Here is a 17,077-nt window from a genome sequence, read left to right as displayed (position 1 = left end):
ATGTTTTGAAATTGCAATTTCATTGTGCTTTGTTTACACTTGGGGTTGCTGTAGAACACGCATGCTAGCAAAAGGAAAGGGAAAGTAAAACAGAATAAAGAAGACTTCATTATGTTCAACAGCATGCTGCTTCTATCTCAATCTCTGCCTCATATCTTTTACCAAACTCGGCTAAACCTCACTCCAGTCCCGAGAACATCTCATTTTCTGTACTTGTGAATCTTTGGAATTCTCTACCCTATGGATGTTCCGTCGTTGAGTATATTCACAGCAGAGGTCGACGGATTTTTGGGTACCAAGGAAATTAAGGTATATGGGATAGTGCGGGACGGTGGAGTTGATGTAGAAGATCAGCCATGATCTTGTTGAATGGCAGAGCAGGCTCAAGGGGCCAAATAGCCTACTCTAGCCCCTATTTCTTATATTCGTATGTTTGTATTTTCAGCTTGATTCTCTACTGTGTTATGAACCATGCAATTGTCATAAGCCTCCTTTTTCTTTTTAACCTCTGTATCATTAGTCATCTAGGGAGCTCTAGAAAGCTTTTCCTTTCACCTCAGGAGAATGTGTCTACACAGTATCTGAACCAGTTCACTTTTGAAGTTCTCCCATTGTTTACTTACTGTTTTGCCTTCCACTTTTTGCTTCCAATTCACCTGGGCCAGATCCCTTTTCAACTCACTGAAGTTAGCCCTCCTCCAGTTTTTTAAGCTTGATTATATCTTGTTCTGTTCCATAACAATTCTAAATCCGACGATTTTAAAATCAGTGTTGCCCAAATGTTCTCCCACTGAAACAGACTCTATTTGCCCCACTTCATCCCCAAAACTAGATCCAGCACTGCTAACTTCGTTGATCTGGAAGCACACAAAGAAAGTTCTTTTGTACATACTTCAGGAATTCCTCTCCACTTTTTAGCCTTTACACATGTTACAATCTATATTAGGATCTTCCCTGTGCAAAAGCCACGAGCTCTATAGGATTTAATAAAACTTTCTACAATGCACAGTTTTGACACTGAGGAAATAATGGAGCTGGCAGCTGTTGAATGGATTGCATCTTAAGTGACTGAACAAAGATGTGATCTGAAGATCAATGTAATGTTTCGGCAGCTAACAAGGCTAAGGAAGACCTTTATCTTATAACCTCTTAACCATCAGTTCATATTCAAGATACATACTCAGACTCAGTAACCTCAGGGAAGAATTTAAATCTAAAGAATAGGAGGAGAAGGAATTTGTCTGTAATGCGTGCTGTCCACCTTCAGAAACTAAAAAGCATTAATGCACTGCCAAGTGAGAGCATTTTCTGTTATTTGATCCATTAAGATGCTCATATCCTGAGGGGATGGTTACCAACTATAGTGTATTTAAAGTGCTTGGCTGATGCATGAAGCCTAGAAGCTGCTTTGCCATGTGGATGAATGTGTACAATCCACTGGAGATATTCAGTGGTCTTCAAAATATAAATATTCAGTTGGGCACTGCAGTTTACATTCTGCATTAACTAATCAATCCAATAATGTGCCATTACTTTATCTAGTTGCTTTCTCGATGTCCTTGGTGGCACCTCAGTCAAAGAATTAAGTTTGGTTTAGTTGCTTGACTGAGGAATTTCTCCAAGATGACAATTCCTAAGTGTGCTCCCACACCAGTCAATCAGAAGGTTGCAGGTTCAAACTCTAAACCAGCATGCAAGCATATAACCTAGACTGAAACTCCTGGGCAGTACTGAGGTGCCATTCTTTGAGACAATAAACTGCCTTCCTTCTATAATATCAGCTGCATTGCATGGTACTATTCAGCTAATATTTGTCTTTCCTAATTCGTGTGTTCGTATGTCTTTTAACCAGTGTCACCATATCACACAGTAACTGTATATTAATCTCATTGCCCGCTTGAGGCATCTGCATCTGAACACACACACACCCCCAAACAGTAATTTATCATGAGAAGTGATTTGAGAAATTTCAGTGATGTAGCATGGTGCTATACAAATGCAAGTATTTATTTCTGAGATTTTCTTGACTCATTCATAGAATGTGAGCTTTACTGACAAGGCCAGCATTTGTTGCCCATCCCTAAATGCCCTTGAGAAGGTCGTGTTAAGCTGCCTTCTTGAACTACTGCAGCCCATGTGGTGTAGGTACACCCACAGTGGTATTGGGTAGGGAGCTCCAGGATTTTGACACAGTGCCGATGAAGGAATGGCAATATATTTCCAAGTCAGGATGGTATGTGACTTGGATGGGAACATGGAGGTGGTGGCATTCCCTTGCATCTGCTGCTCTGGTTCTTCTAAGCGGAAGAAGTTGCGGGTTTGGCTGTTGCTGTCAAAGAAGCCTCGCCATGTTACTGTGCAACTTTGAGATGGTACACATTACAATCATGGCGCACCAGTGGTGGAAGGAGTGAAAGTTTAAGGCGATGGATGGGGTGCTGATCAAGTGGGCTGCTTTGTCCTGAATAATGTTGAGCTTCTTGAGTGTTTTTGGAGTTGTACTTAGCGAGGCAAGTGAAGAGTATTCCATCACATTTCTGACTCAAGCCTTGGTAGATTGTGGAAAGGCTTTGGGGAGTCAGGAGGTGAGTTACTCACCACAGAATTCCCAGCCTCTGACCTGCTCTTGTAGCCATGGTATTTATATGGCTGGCCCTGTTAAGTTTATGGTCAATGGTGACCCTCCGAGATGATGTTGGCGGAGGATTCAGTGAGTGTAATGCTGTTGAATGTCAAGGGAAAATAGTTAGATTCTCTCTTGTTGGATATGTTCATTGCCTGGCACTTGTGTGACATGACTATTACTTGCCACATCAATCCAAGCCTGAATGTTGTCCAGCTCTTGTGGGCACGGACTTCATCATTATCTGAGGAGTTACGAATAAAACTGAACGCTGTGCAATGATCAGCAAACTTCCCTACTTCTGACCTTATGATGGAGGGAGGGTCATTGATGAAGCAGCTGAAGATGGTTGGGCCTAGGATACTACCCTGAAGAATTCCTGCAGTGATGTCCTGGGAGTGAGATGATTGGCCTCCGATCACCACAACCATCTTCCTTTGTGCGAGGCATGACTTGAGCTGGTGGAGAGTTCTCCCCCTGATTTACATTGATTGCTTCAGGAGGCCAAGAGATATTTGACAGAGGGCATTTACATCCACTTCCGAACAGATGGGAGTCTTTTCAGTCTATGACGATTCTTGGCACTTACAAGGACAATAGAAGTGCACATCCTAGAACTTCTTTTTGCTGATGATTGTGCCCTTGTGGCCCATACATAGGAAGCACTACAGCTCATCGTGAACCATTTCTCTGAAGCAGCAAAGCCATTCGGCCTAACCATCATCCTGAAGAAAACAGAAATGCTGTTCCAACCCCACCCCGTGAAAATTGCAACACACCACAGATCAATATCGATGACGAAAATCTCAACACTGTTGATCAATTCATATATCATGGCAGTGTTATTTCAAATGATGCCTCCATCAGTAAAGACATTGACAATCGCTTGTCCAAAGTCAACAGCTATTTTGGTTGCCTCTCTAAATAAGTCTGGAAAAATCACTCCTTGCACATTTCCATGAAAATCCAGGTATACAGAGCTGTTGTTGTCATTACCCTTTTTTATGTAGCTCAGAATCTTGGGTCGTATACAGTGAACAAATTAAGCTACTTGAACGCTTCCATTAACACTGCTTGCACTCTAACATGAATATCAAATGGCAGGATTACATTATAAATATTGAAGTCCTTTAGAAGAGCAAGCTTACCCAGCATGGAGAGCATTCTCCCACAACCTCAGATGTGCCGGACAGGGCATGTGTCACACATGGAGTTCACCAAAATGCCAAAAGCAGTGTTGTATGGAGAATACTGCCTTGGAATCAAGGTGCTCTGCGAAAACATTTCAAGGACCAGCTGAAGAAACAACTCTCCTTGGCTGATGTTGAATAACAGACGTGGGAGCAGGAGGCTGCTGACAGGAACAACCAATGCTCAAAAATCAGGAATGCTGCATGCAGGTTTGAGTCCTTGAGATGCAAAGCTATAGGAGAAAAAAGTTGAAAACGGAAGGAAACTGCATCTGCTCGGGTTCCCCCAGATCAAGAATTCTTGTGCACCTAATGTTCAAGAACCTGCAGATCTAGAATTGGACTGCTTCACTACCAATGAGTGTGCCAGCACCCATAGAACCAAATCTTCCCCTGAATCTTTTTCTGCAAAGAACTAGCCATCATCATCATCAATTTTACTAGGGCTCCTTGATGCCATACTCGGTCAAATGCTACCTTGATGTCAAGGGCAGTCACTCACACCTTATCTCTGGAATTCAGCTCTTTTGTCCATGTTTGGACCAAGGCTGTAGTGAGGTCAGGAGCTGAGTGATCCTGGCAGAATCCAAACTGAGCATCAGTGAGCTGGTTATGAGTAAAAGTCAATTGATAGCACCATCAACGACAACTTTCATCACTTTGCTGATCATTGAGAGTGGAATGATGAGGCAGTAATTGGTCAGATTGGAGCTCTTTGTGGACAGAACATACCTGGCAATTTTCACTATGCCAGGTTGATGCCAGTGCTGTAGCTGTACTGGAACAGCTTGGCTAGGGGTGCAGCTAGTTCTGGAGGGCAAGCCTTTAGCACCACCTGTATCCAGTGTGCTCAACTGTTTCTTGATATCCCAGTAGATGGAATTAAATTAGTTCAAGGCTGGTTTCTGTTATGGTGGGGCCTCAGTAGATGGTCGATATGTATCATTCACTTGGCACTTCTGCCTGAAGATGGTTGCAAATGCTTCAGCTTTATTTTTGCGCTCACATGCTGGGCTCCAGCATCATTGAGGATGGTAATGTTCACCAGGTTGGCACCTCAATTTTAGGTATGCCTAGTGCTGTTCCTGGCATGCTCTTCTCTGCTTATCATTGAACCAGATTTAGTCCCTTGGCTTGGTGATAATGGTAAAGAGAGGGATATGTTGGGCCATGAGGTTACAAATTGTGGTGGTACGCAATTCTGCTGCTACTGATAGCCCACAGTGCCTCATGGATTCCCAGTTTAGAACATAGGAACATAGGTACAGGAGAAGGCCATTATGCTCTTTGAGCCTGTTCTGCCATTCAATGAGATCATGGCTGATCTGTGACCTAATATATATGCCTTGCCCGTTAATATCCCTTAATACCTTTGGCTAAAAAAAACTCAATCTCAGTATTAAAATTGATCTGGCAAAAATTGCCAATTGCAGAAGAGGGTTCTAAACTTCTACCACCCTTTGTGTGAAGAATTTCCACCTGATTTCACTTCTGAAAGGTCTGGCTCTAATTTTTAGACCATGCCCCCTAATCCAAGACTTTCCAACTAGCAGAAATAGTTTCACTCTATCCACTCTATCTCTTCACCTTAATATCTTGAAAGGTTTGATCAAATCACCCCTTAATCTTTAAAATTCGAGAGAGTACAACACTCATTTGTTTAAGCCCTCTCGTAGCTTAACCCTTGGAGTATCATTCTAGTAAATCGAGGCTGCACTCATTCCAAAGCCAATATACCTTCCTAAGGTGTGGTGCCCAGAACTGCTCACAGTACTGCAGGTGTGGTCTAAGCACAGCTTTGTATGGTTGAAACATGATTTCTACCCCCTTATATTCTCGTCCTCTAGGTATAAAGGTCAGCATTCCATTAGTCTTTTTGATTATTTTCTGCACTGTTGATGACCTTTTAATGATCTGTGCACCTGGAACTAGCTGCCGGATCTGTTCTGAATCTCTACTATTTAGCACTGTGGTAGTGCCCCACAGCATGATGGAGGCTGTCCTCAGGATGAAAATGGGACTTTGCCTCCACAAGAAGCTTGGCTTTGTTGAAGGTATGGTATTAGGACGGCAAGGATATTTTATAGGCCTCACTATCAGCAGACCCAAATCCTTGAGATGAATCACGTTTATTGATGGATGAGTGAGAAAGAAGTTTGAAATTGCAAACAGGCAGAGGGTAGTTGATATTTACCCTCATGCAGTGTTCAATGGTAGTTTTCCCTAGCTTTCATGCAGTCCTGACTCTGGTCTTTGCAATCCTTTCTCTCTGTTTTGTCACAATTACTACTCTATATCCATCCTTTTCCTCTGTGCAGTAGGTTCTCCCCACCATTGTAGAAAACAAAGTGAGTGAGATGGACACAAACTGAGAGACATACACTGATACAGAGAGCAAAACACATTTAGAAACACGGAGCAAAAAAAGTACTTGGGGGAAGGAGGGTAAAGATAGTAAACAATGCATGGAGCTACAGGAGTTGGGGCATATGGGCTGCATGAGGTGGGAGTGCAAATAAAATATTTAGCTTGATTTTCTGCAACAAGTTATCTGGATGTCTCAAAAATCAAATATAAAAAAAGGCATTCTCATTTTTCATTGTAAAATTGTCATGCCTGGTATAAGTGAGGAGGAGGTGAGAGCTTTTCTGGAGGCAAAGAGACCAGCAGGGGCCAGGGAATGGCTGCAAATGAATTCAACCAAGATGGTGCGTATGCATGAACTATGCATACATGAACCTTTCTCGCATGTCACTAGCAACATTTTTTGGAGACCAAGCCCAACCAGGTTGGAGGCACATGCCTCAACAATTTGTTCTGAACAATTTGAAAAATTATATGCAAAAAGTAGGTTGTTAACGTACAAACTTTGTTGCACTAAACTTTGAGCAGAAAATGCATTCGGACAATTGGGGGAAAATTACAGACTCTTGTTCTTCCTTATAGATTCACTTTGAAATGTGCTACAGTACTGTTTAACCTCTCACACTGACAATCATATTTGCATTTTGCTGCCTGGTAAATGCTAGTAGTCATTTGGAGGCACAGTAACTACCGATACTGTATACTATTATATTGAACATTTTTGTTGCTTCACTGTAAGTGGCACATTTTTAGAACATTTGTCAGAGCTGGTTCAAATTTTTAAAACAGGGCCAAAAAAAGTCAGCAATAAAATGCTTCAAACAATTGTACAATTTGCTCGTCAAGCTGTAGCATTTGCTAAACTAGCTGACAGCAATGTGGGAGATCGAGGCTATGAACAATAGTCTCTTGGCGAAAGACTTCAAAATCCAATATTCCTTTGTATTTTTAGAATAGCACAAATATGTATTAGAAAATCTTTTCTGGTGAATAATAGTGATACACAATTATACCTGGTTAAATATCTATATATATATAATATATTTACGACAGATAATTGTGTGTCACTATTATTCACCAGCAAAGATTTTCCGATACATTGCTTAGTGATTGGGTTCAATCGGCAATGAATGTGCCAGCGTTGCCAAAATGTCCCAGTAAACCTGTCGAGGATGCTAACCAAAACAATCTGTAATTGGTGGCAGTAATATGTATGTTAGAATTTCCATGTTTCATTGTGCTAATTTTTAAATGCAATAATCTCTTTATTGTTTACAAGATGATCGTGGGAGAAGTGGCTGTATTTTTCCTTCAATCAGCTACTAAGGAGTTTGGAAATCGTGAGAAGACCATAATAACTGGAGATTGTTGTTACATCAATCCACTGGTGCGCAGAACAGTTAGGTTCCTTGGTAAGAGTAATATTTAAAGTTCTGTCTGAAAAAGCATGCCATTTTACAAGGCTAACGTTTTCTAAATTAAAAATACACAATACGTATAATCAGATTGCTGCCCTTTGATTATTGTATTTTCTTTCCAGTTGTATTAAAGACAGTCTTTAAAATATGCAAACAATACAATTTTCACGAATTCATATTAAATATTATTTAATGGAATGGACAAAATCGTCAAACATACCTTCATTAATTGTATTGCCTGAATGAACTAAAAATAATAATATAACATTAAATGGTCTCATAGATTCTGCCACACTCATAAAAGGTGCAATTTTAAATCTCTCTTGAAAATGGCTACAATTTGAACAGGTTTCTGCCTTGTTAAAACAGCTTGATATCAAGGACAGACTATAGCTTTTGGATAGATTACAGGCTACAATGGGGAACTCTTTTATTTATTGCATTGAAATATGTTGATCTTTACAATTAACAGACTGTGTGCCCATGCTTGTGTTTTATATTTGGACTGAAATAGAAATAGTGATTGGCTGAAGAGACATTATATTGAGGAAATGGTTTTTACTATTTCTCACTAAATAGCATGAGCAGGTGGTAATCTTAGTGACGGCAAAGGCTGTTACCAGCTGATAACACAAGATACAGTTTATAAATACATCAAAGGCACTCTCATAGACTGAACATGAGCCAATTATACAATGAAAACCATTCTACTCTGGAACACATTGCTGCCATTGATTCATGTTGAGTACTTAGGATGGTCAAAATCTCTATACTTTAATCTGCCAATACTTTGTTCTCTGCAGTTCACTATCATTTTGTAATACAAAAGATATTAACTACAGCATTCAGAATATCGAGTAAATTAGTGCCAAATTATTTTGAGCTATTTGTCCAAAATTCACCTGTCCACCATTTTAACAGAGATATTAGACCACATATTTTATTCAGACTAACACCTTTGATAAAGCAGCAAAAACATTTCAGATCTAGTATTTCACAGCGTAATTTCAAAACCATTGTGTTTGTAAATGACAATAAATGCTGCCTGTATTTTCTGCATTGTGAAACATTTGTGTAGAGAATGTGGTTGCAATTATTTTCTTGCATTAAAAAGACAAAATCGGCTTGCTATCACATTTGTCCTTATCCCATGATAGCCCAGTGATTATTTGAATTGATACTGTGCTGCTTAAGCTATCTTAAATAACCATTTCTTTACTTTAAGTAATATTTTAAGGTATCAGGAAAGATAAGGGTGAGACCATATTATTGAAACAAAATTTGAAAACCATTCTAATGAGAGGCCAGACTGAAAGGCTAATTTGTCATTTCAACCTTTAAATCTGTTGGCATTTATCATATTTTCTGCTTTGAAACTTTATAACACATGGGTAGGGACTGTCGTTGACAATAATAGCAGACGACTGTTTACTGCGCTTTATGTAAACAGGCACACATTAAGATAATGGACAGTGGAGTGTCTTTGTTAAGCATGAACCCATTATTATTGTCAAAGGAATTTCGAGACTACTTTATTCTTTTGACTCTGTCAAAATCTTTATTTTCTTTTATTGGATTAGGGCTGGATTTTATGGGGCCCCCAAGTGAGGCCGGAGGTGGGGGCGCCCATAGAATCGCGATGAGTAGTGGGGTCAGAGGCCCATTGCTAAGTGATCTTGTTGGGGCGGGATAGGTTGATGACGGGCTTCCTACCCAGAGGCCAATTGAGGCCCTTAAGTGTCTTATTAACAGCCACTTAAGGGCCTGTTAACACCGCCACTGGAATCTAACCAGTGGCGGGGGGTGCCACTGCCACGTGGGGAGGGAGCCTTGTAAAATGAGGCATCCTCCCTGCAGGCTTGGGAGGTGGGGTGGGGTCCCGTCTCCATGGGCAATCTGTGACCCACGGACAGCACCGACCATGAAACAATGCACCTTCCAGGACCTCCATCTCCCTGGGCTTTACAACCACTCCCCCAAACACCCTCGCTGGGGCCTTCTGGACTGGGCCCGACTATCCTGCCTCATTTACCTGAGATCCAGGGTTCCAGTGCTGGGCCTGGGTCCAAGGACTCTGCAATACCGGCTCCTGGCGGACTGCCAATGGTACTGTACTGCTGGCCCTGTGATTGGCTGGCAGCTCTTTGAGGCAGGATTCCTGTCTTTAAAGAGACAGGGACCCCGGCGTGGGACAATTAACCTTCAAAACACTGGAAGGTTACTCTGGTGGGGACACGAAAAGGCCAAGGCAGTGTGCACCCCCCCGCAATCCCCCCCCCCCGCCCCCCCCACCTCCCCCCTAACCCCGCGCTGTCGCTTCTTTCTGGGGTCGGAGGCCCTGCCTCCTCCACAAAGTCCAGCCCTTAGTGCATAGAAATGTAACTTAAGGAACAGGTAAAAGAGATGAATTTTGTGTCGTCAGGGGAACAGCCTAGGATTTGCAAATTGATAGACTCGTTAGTGATTAGTAACAACAATAACTTGCATTTATGTAGCACCTTTAGCATAGGAAAATGTTCCAAGGCACTTCATAGCAATATAATCAAACAAAATTTGACACCGCACCACATAAGGAGATATTAGGACAGCTTACAAAAAGCTTGGTCAAAAAGGTAAGTTTAAAGGTCTTAAAGGAGGGAAGAAAGGGGAAGACTTTCAGGAGGGAATTTGAGAGCTTAGCAGCTGCAGGCACAGCCGCCAATTGTGGAGCAATTAAAATTGGGAATGCTCAAGAGGCCAGAATTGGAACAGAGCAGATATCATGGAACGTTGTAGGGCTGGAGGAGATGACAGAAGTAGGAAAGGGCAAGGATATGGAGGGATTTGAAAATAAAGATGAGAATTTTAAAATCGAGGCATTGCTTAACTAGGAGCCAATGTAGGCCAGCAAACTCAGGGGTATTGGGTGAATGACAATGATTCCTGTAAGCCACATGGGTGCTATGCCACTCAACAATCGGGAACATATCGCGCAGGGAACAAACAGGCCACACACAAGCAACGTTCATTTTAAAATGTGCGCATGCATGGCCACCGTCAATCTTAAAGGGACCGCAAAGTGCACCAGGCTGGCCACACACAGCAACCAAAAGTTAGAAGGAACATTGGTGAATGGGACTTGGTGCAAGTTAGGAGACAGGCGGCAGAGCTTTGGATAACCAGGTTAACAGTGTGTAGAAAATGGGAGACCAATCGAGTGCAAAAGAATAGTCAAGTCTAGAGGGTAATAAAAGAATGGATGAGGACTTCAGCAGCAGATGGGCTGAAGCAGGGGCAGAGTCAGGCAATATTTTAGAGGATATAGGTAATCTTAGTGCAGGTGCGACTATGTGGTTGGAAATTCATCTCAGGTTCAAATATGACACCAAGATTGTGAACAGTCTGATTCAGCCTCATACAGTTTCCTGGGACATGGATGGAGTTGATGGTTTGTGGTAGGGACTGAAGTCAATGACTTCAGTCTTCTCAATATTTATTTGGAGGAAATTTCTGTTCTTCTGGTACTGATCAGGCAAGCAGTCTGACAACTTAGAGAGAGTGGAGAGTTTGACTGAGGTGGTGATGAGGTCAGAATAAATGGGGAATCTGATGCTGTGTTTTCAGATGATGTCACTGAGGGGCAGCATGTAGATGAGGAATACAAGGGACTAAGAATAGATACTTGTAGGACATCTGAGGTAAAGGTGCAGGACTGAGCCAAGAAGCCATTGCAGGTGATTCTCTGAATACAGCAGCATAGATGACAATGGAACCAGGTCAGTGCAGTCCCACCTAGCTGGATGATGGTGGAGAGGTGTTGGAGGAAGATGGTGCGGCCAACTACATCAAAGACTCAGACAGGTTGGGAAGCTGCAGTTTACTAATGTTTCAGTCACATAGAATGTCATTTGCGACCTCAATAAAAGCCATTTCGATAATGTCATCCAGACCCCGACCTGCCAAGAATGGGGCATATTAATTTTGCCATATGAACATTGATTTTAAACAGTTGCTGGAGTGAAGAAATGACTTGTTTGAAGATCACCATTCACTTGGCTGGAAGAACATTTGCATACTACGAGACAGTGCTTGGAGAGACAAAAGAATTGCTCACTGATACAATCACCAGAGATTGGTCTGTACAATGGTTCAACATCTTGTCAGTAAGAGACAGCTCGACTGCCACTCCCCCACCACCCCACCACTGAGAGCTTCGAAATCCACAAACGCAGGAGTGGTTAAGCCATTTAGTCACATGACTAATCTGCTGACCAACTTGGAGCTTTGAATTGTGCCACACGGAAAGGAACAGAAGGCAGTTTGCAACTGAAGCTGGAACAAGGAAGCCTCTCTCCTGGCTGTCTCTCTCTCTCACTTTCTCCCAAGCCACTGGACCCACAGAAAACATGTAAACCTCAAGAGAGAAAAGACTCCGACATTGAAACAAGTTGAAGTGTGCACAGGGCCCCAATGAATTGCAGGACTTACTGGCAACCAAAGACTCCAAATTGAACTTAAGGGACTGTAATTATAATCCCGATATTGCCTCAAACGTTTCCCCTTTATTCCTACTACTTTTTCTGTCTCTATCTGTGTGTATGTTTATCGCGTATGCATGCTAGCATGGTCACGTCGCATATTCGTAGTCATTAACCGGATTAGAGGTTAGGATAAATAAACTTCCACCTTTTCTTATTTAAATCTAAGGAAACCTGTCTGATTCCTTTGCCTTACAATTGGAGCAGTGAACAAGGATTCACTGAGACGGAACTAAAAACACGATGTTTCTAAAATTAAACCCTGCTATAGTTAAACCAGGCAAAGGCTGAGAGGGAACCCCTCGACCCCTTCTCACCTGGTCGTAACAGAAATTTGGGGGCGAGCGTTCTGGATTTGACCCACAGACAAATGAGGAAATTGGAAGTGGGAAGTCAAATTGATGCCAAACAAAAAGAGAAAAGATTTCAATACAGGTTTTCCTGTAGTTGTGTGTGCTAGAATACTAACATGTCTGTGACTGAAGCTAGCAGCTCCCTAAGACAACTCCCTAACTTGGGATAAATTAAAAACACTGTCGATGGAGGAGTTGAGGAAAATGGCTGAGCAGTGTGGGATCACTGCCCGTGCCAAGGCTAGGAAGTCTGAACTCCTAAGGCTAGTGTCCAACCACTTTTCCCATGAATCTGAAGAAACAGAAACAGGGTTAGAAGCAGACTCCAACAGGGTATTGCTAGCAAAGATATAATTGGAACAGAGGAAACTTGAATTTGAGGAAAGAGAGAGAGAAAGAAAGAGCCTTCCAGAAGGAACATGAAGAAAGAGGGCGAGAGGGGAAAAAAAGAGCGGAGAAAGAAAGAGAGAGACAGGAGAGAGAAAGAGAAAGAATCTTCCAGAAAGAATGCAAAGAAAGAGCTAAGGTGGCTTGAGTTAACTCGGGTGTAACAGAGTAACCCCAGTGAAAGTATGGCCAATATGGAGGAGTGTAATTCAGGGCTGGGTACAGAATTGTTAAAACTCTCTCAACTGATCCCAAAATTCAATGAGGGACATGTGGAGGCATCTTTTGTGTCTTTTGAAAAACTGGCAAGGCAGTTAAAGTGGCCAGCTGAGGCTTGGACTCTGCTGTTACAGAGCAAATTAGTAGAAAAAGCCCATGAGGTTTATTCCTTGTTGACAGATGAGAGTTCATCAGATTATGAACTGGCAAAAAATGTTATCCTCAGGGCATATGTGTTAGTACCGGAGGCCTATTGCCAAAAGTTTAGAACCCTCAAGAAGCAAGCTGATCAAACTTACCAGGAGTTTGAGAGAAATAAGCAGCTGGATTTTGACCAGTGGCTGAGGGCTCTTAAAGTATGGTTCAGTTATGAAAATCTCAGAGACGTAGTTCTGTTAGAGGAATTTAAAAACTCTCTCCCACTCGCCATAAAGACACATGTACAGGAACAAAAGGTTCATAGAACCGGCAAGCAGCAGTCCTGACCAATGAGTCTGCTCTCATTTATAAGTTGGTTTCCCAGGGGAAAACCTTTCCTAATTACCCCCACAAATCCGAAAAGGACAAAGGGTGGTAAGGTGATAGAAGCCCAAGCAGTCCTGGGAGGGAAAGAAAAGCAGGAGACACAAGGGGCCCTCCTCCAGCCAAAATGTAAGGTGCTGTAAGTAGGAGTGAGACCCGGAGACCTGTGTGCTTCCATTGTAATAAAGCAGGGCATCTAAGAACTGACTGCTGGAAACTAAAAGGAAAACCGGTAAGGTTAATCGTGGCACACCCACTCAGTGAAGAAGGGATCCCAATGGAAAGCACAGCTGAACAAGCTGTGATTTCAACTGCAGTAAGAATGAGATCCAGGAAGCTTACGGCTGCAAGTGCAGGAAAATTTAATAATATTCCTGAAGGTTATCAGGGTTTTGTGTCTGAAGAGAGAGTAACTCCACACACCTCGAGTGGGGCAAGCAAGCCCAAAGTAATTCTCAGGGACACAGGGACCACTGGATCCCTTTTTATTGGGAAAAGGCTTGACCTCTTCCCCAGAGAGTGAACTACACACCAGAATGGTGGTGAATGGTACACTGGGTGCACTTGGAGTGCAACCTAGTTTCGATACTGGTGACCGTAGGGATTGTCCCTAGTTTGCCTGTGCACGGGGTTGTCCTGCTCCTAGGTAATGATCTTGCGAGGATGAAGGTGGTAACTTCCCCAGTAGTGAAAGAGTGACCGCAGGAGATTAGAGAGACAGGGCAGTGGCAGGAGACCATCCCCTGCAGTTTCCCTGAATGTGTAGTGGATGAGGCCATGATCAAACCAGCTCCTCCAGAGGAGACTGCATTGGCACTGCAGGCAGACGACCATGAGGTCTGTCTGTCAAAGACTTTCTTTGGAAAGTTAGAAGACTCAGGGAATGAGTAAAATGGATCTTCCCTAGCTGAGGCGCAGCAAGCTGAACCAGTACTGAGTTAGCACAGGCTGCCCAGTCTGAAAATGAAGCAGAGGGAGTCCCTGATTGCTACTATTTGAAGAATGAGGTACTGATGAGGAAATGGAGTTCTCCTCACAGACCTGAGAGCAAGGAGTGGACAATAGTTCACCAGTTAGTGGTGCCACAGAGGTACCGGAGAGAGATAGTATGAATGGCCCATGAGATTGCAGTGACTGTACATGTCGGTATACGAAAAACCAAAGCCCGCATAAGACAGCAGTTTGACTGGCCAAAACTCCACAAAAATGTGGTGGAGTACTATAGGAGTTACCACATGTGCCAGGTTGAGGGGAAACCCCAACCTACAGTGAAATCTGCACCCCTAAGTCCTATATTGGTGTTTGGAGGACCCTCCAGCAGAGGGCTGGTGAACTGTAAGGGATCCCTGCCTAGAACAAAAGGGGATAGGCAGGCAAAAGGTGGCAATGGGTTAGAAAGGAACAGGGGAAAAGGGAACAAAAGGGCAGGTTAAAAGAAGTCCAGGAAAAAATCCCAAACCCCTGCTGTCCGGTCAGCCAACCCCAAAATATTTGAAAAGTTAGACCCCACATCCTCCTATGTAAATTCAGATACTAGAAACACCCCACCAGAGTTGTTACAGCATTTGCAGGAACCTGCAGAGACATAGAAAGTCCTCAAGAGGGAAGAGAAACTGTGAGGGTGCTGCCTCACCTAGTCGAGGTGCCGCAGGGGAATGCAGCAGAATGTGGACAAATACCTGCAAACAGGAGTGTCCCAGAGGACAAAGGGAAGATTTGCAAAGAATCCTCCCCCATAGTCAGGAAAAAAGGGAACCATCCCCTAAGGTGAAAAGCTCTTGCTTAACTCACCAAAGCACTGAAAGAGTGTTCTGAGTGGAATTGCCCTCTGCTGCCACCCCTGAGCAGACCTCCAACCTAGGACTAATTAAATCTAACCTTCCCCCTGCAGACCTCATCAGGAACAAAGAGCCCAACATGGAAATTTGCAAACTGATAAAGCTTCCCAAAAATCACATGTTTATTGGGATGCCAAAAAGGGTCATTTAAAGCAGCACTGCTACCAAGAAAAGACAGGATGTAACAATTATTCGGGTTCTGAATGAATAAGAGATGCATGTGTGTTTTCCTGTCTTTATTTTTTATCTAGTCCCTTTTCATGAAATGCATTATTTTTTAAATTGCATTTCATTCCACTGAGTATGAAGGTGGCATGCAGACCCCAACCTGCCAAGAATGAGGCATATTAATTTTGCCATATTAAGAGTCAGTTACTAGGGGACATAGGTTTAAGGTGCGAGGGGCAAAGTTTAGAGGGGATGTGTGAGGCACGTTTTTTACACAGAGGGTGGTGAGTGCCTGGAACTTGCTGCCAGGGGAGGTGGTGGAAGCAGATACGATAGCGACGTTTAAGCGACATCTTGACAAATACATGAATAGGAAGGGAATAGAGGGATATGGGCCCTGGAAGTGCAGAAGGTGTTGGTTTCGGCAGGCATCAAGATCGGCGCAGGCTTGGAGGGCCGAATGGCCTGTTCCTGTGCTGTACTGTTCTTTGTTCTTTGTTCATATGAACATTGATTTTAAACTGTTATTGGAGTCAAGAAATGACTTGTTTGAAGATCACCAGACACTTAGTTGGAAGAACATTTGCATAAGAGACAGTGCTTGGAGAGACAAAAGAATTACCAGAGATTGGCCAAGGCAATGGTTCCACATCTCGTCAGTACAAGACAGCCCCTCATTTACCCCCTCATTCCCCATCCTGATATGGCCTACTGCATTTTACATTGCAAGGATGCCTGCCCCATGCTGGTGAGCTCCACTTTAAGCACGCAGATCATGCTCCGATAGGAGCCCAATCTGACATTTAACCTGAGGCACAAGCGGTGGTGCCTTCTCCACAAGACCAAAACCTGCTAGCAGCTGTCGCTGGGCGGCCTTCCACGTCCCTGGCACACCCACTTGCCACGGGTAAAAGGCGGGTGAGGGCCCTTAAGTGGCCATTAAGTGGCCCTTAAGGGTCTTGATTGGCCTCAGGCGGGCGGGCCGTTTCCCACTCCCCACCCCACCACCCCCACCTGACCTCCGTAAACTTGTTTGGAGATGGAATCGGGGCGGGTAGGCCTCCATCCGACGCCACCATCTGACCTGCTGGGGCGACATAAAATTCCGGCCTTTATCTTCAAAACCTTTTTGTACAGGTTCACATACAGATGTCTGATTAACTCTGACAACCTCCAGTCTGCTCCCTAAATGGTTGGATTGATTCTGAAAGCCTGCAGTCCTGCTTTCCAAATAGTCTAATTGGTCAATATTGACAATTCCAATCCCACTAATAAAAGCTGATTTTTTTTCTGTGTGTCTTCTAACAAGCTGACACATCTTGAAAAACTGACTGTTTAATACCGATTGTCTGATAGTCTATATAAATAAAGCATGTATCTCTGCCTAATGCATGCGATAAAGGAACATCTGTAATTATGGGTGACTTTAATCTGCATATAGATTGAGCAAATCAAATTAGTCACAATACCATAGAGGA

The 17,077-nt window shown here is 43.1% G+C and overlaps 1 protein-coding gene across 1 annotated transcript in view; it reads left to right on the top strand.

Annotated features, from left to right (window-relative positions):
- The window catches only part of LOC137372493 (phospholipid phosphatase-related protein type 5-like), a 114,047-nt gene that overhangs the window by 51,023 nt on the left and 45,947 nt on the right, over nt 1–17,077 (top strand). The window contains exon 2 of the mRNA XM_068036362.1: nt 7,457–7,589. Coding sequence (XP_067892463.1) covers nt 7,457–7,589 — 133 coding nt within the window. The remainder of the gene's footprint in view (nt 1–7,456; nt 7,590–17,077) is intronic.

The sequence above is a fragment of the Heterodontus francisci genome, chromosome 8 (genome assembly GCF_036365525.1).
Source record: "Heterodontus francisci isolate sHetFra1 chromosome 8, sHetFra1.hap1, whole genome shotgun sequence".
NCBI lineage: Eukaryota > Metazoa > Chordata > Chondrichthyes > Heterodontiformes > Heterodontidae > Heterodontus > Heterodontus francisci.
The sequence above is the reverse complement of the archived record's forward strand: the minus strand, read 5'-3'. Positions and strand labels throughout refer to the sequence as shown.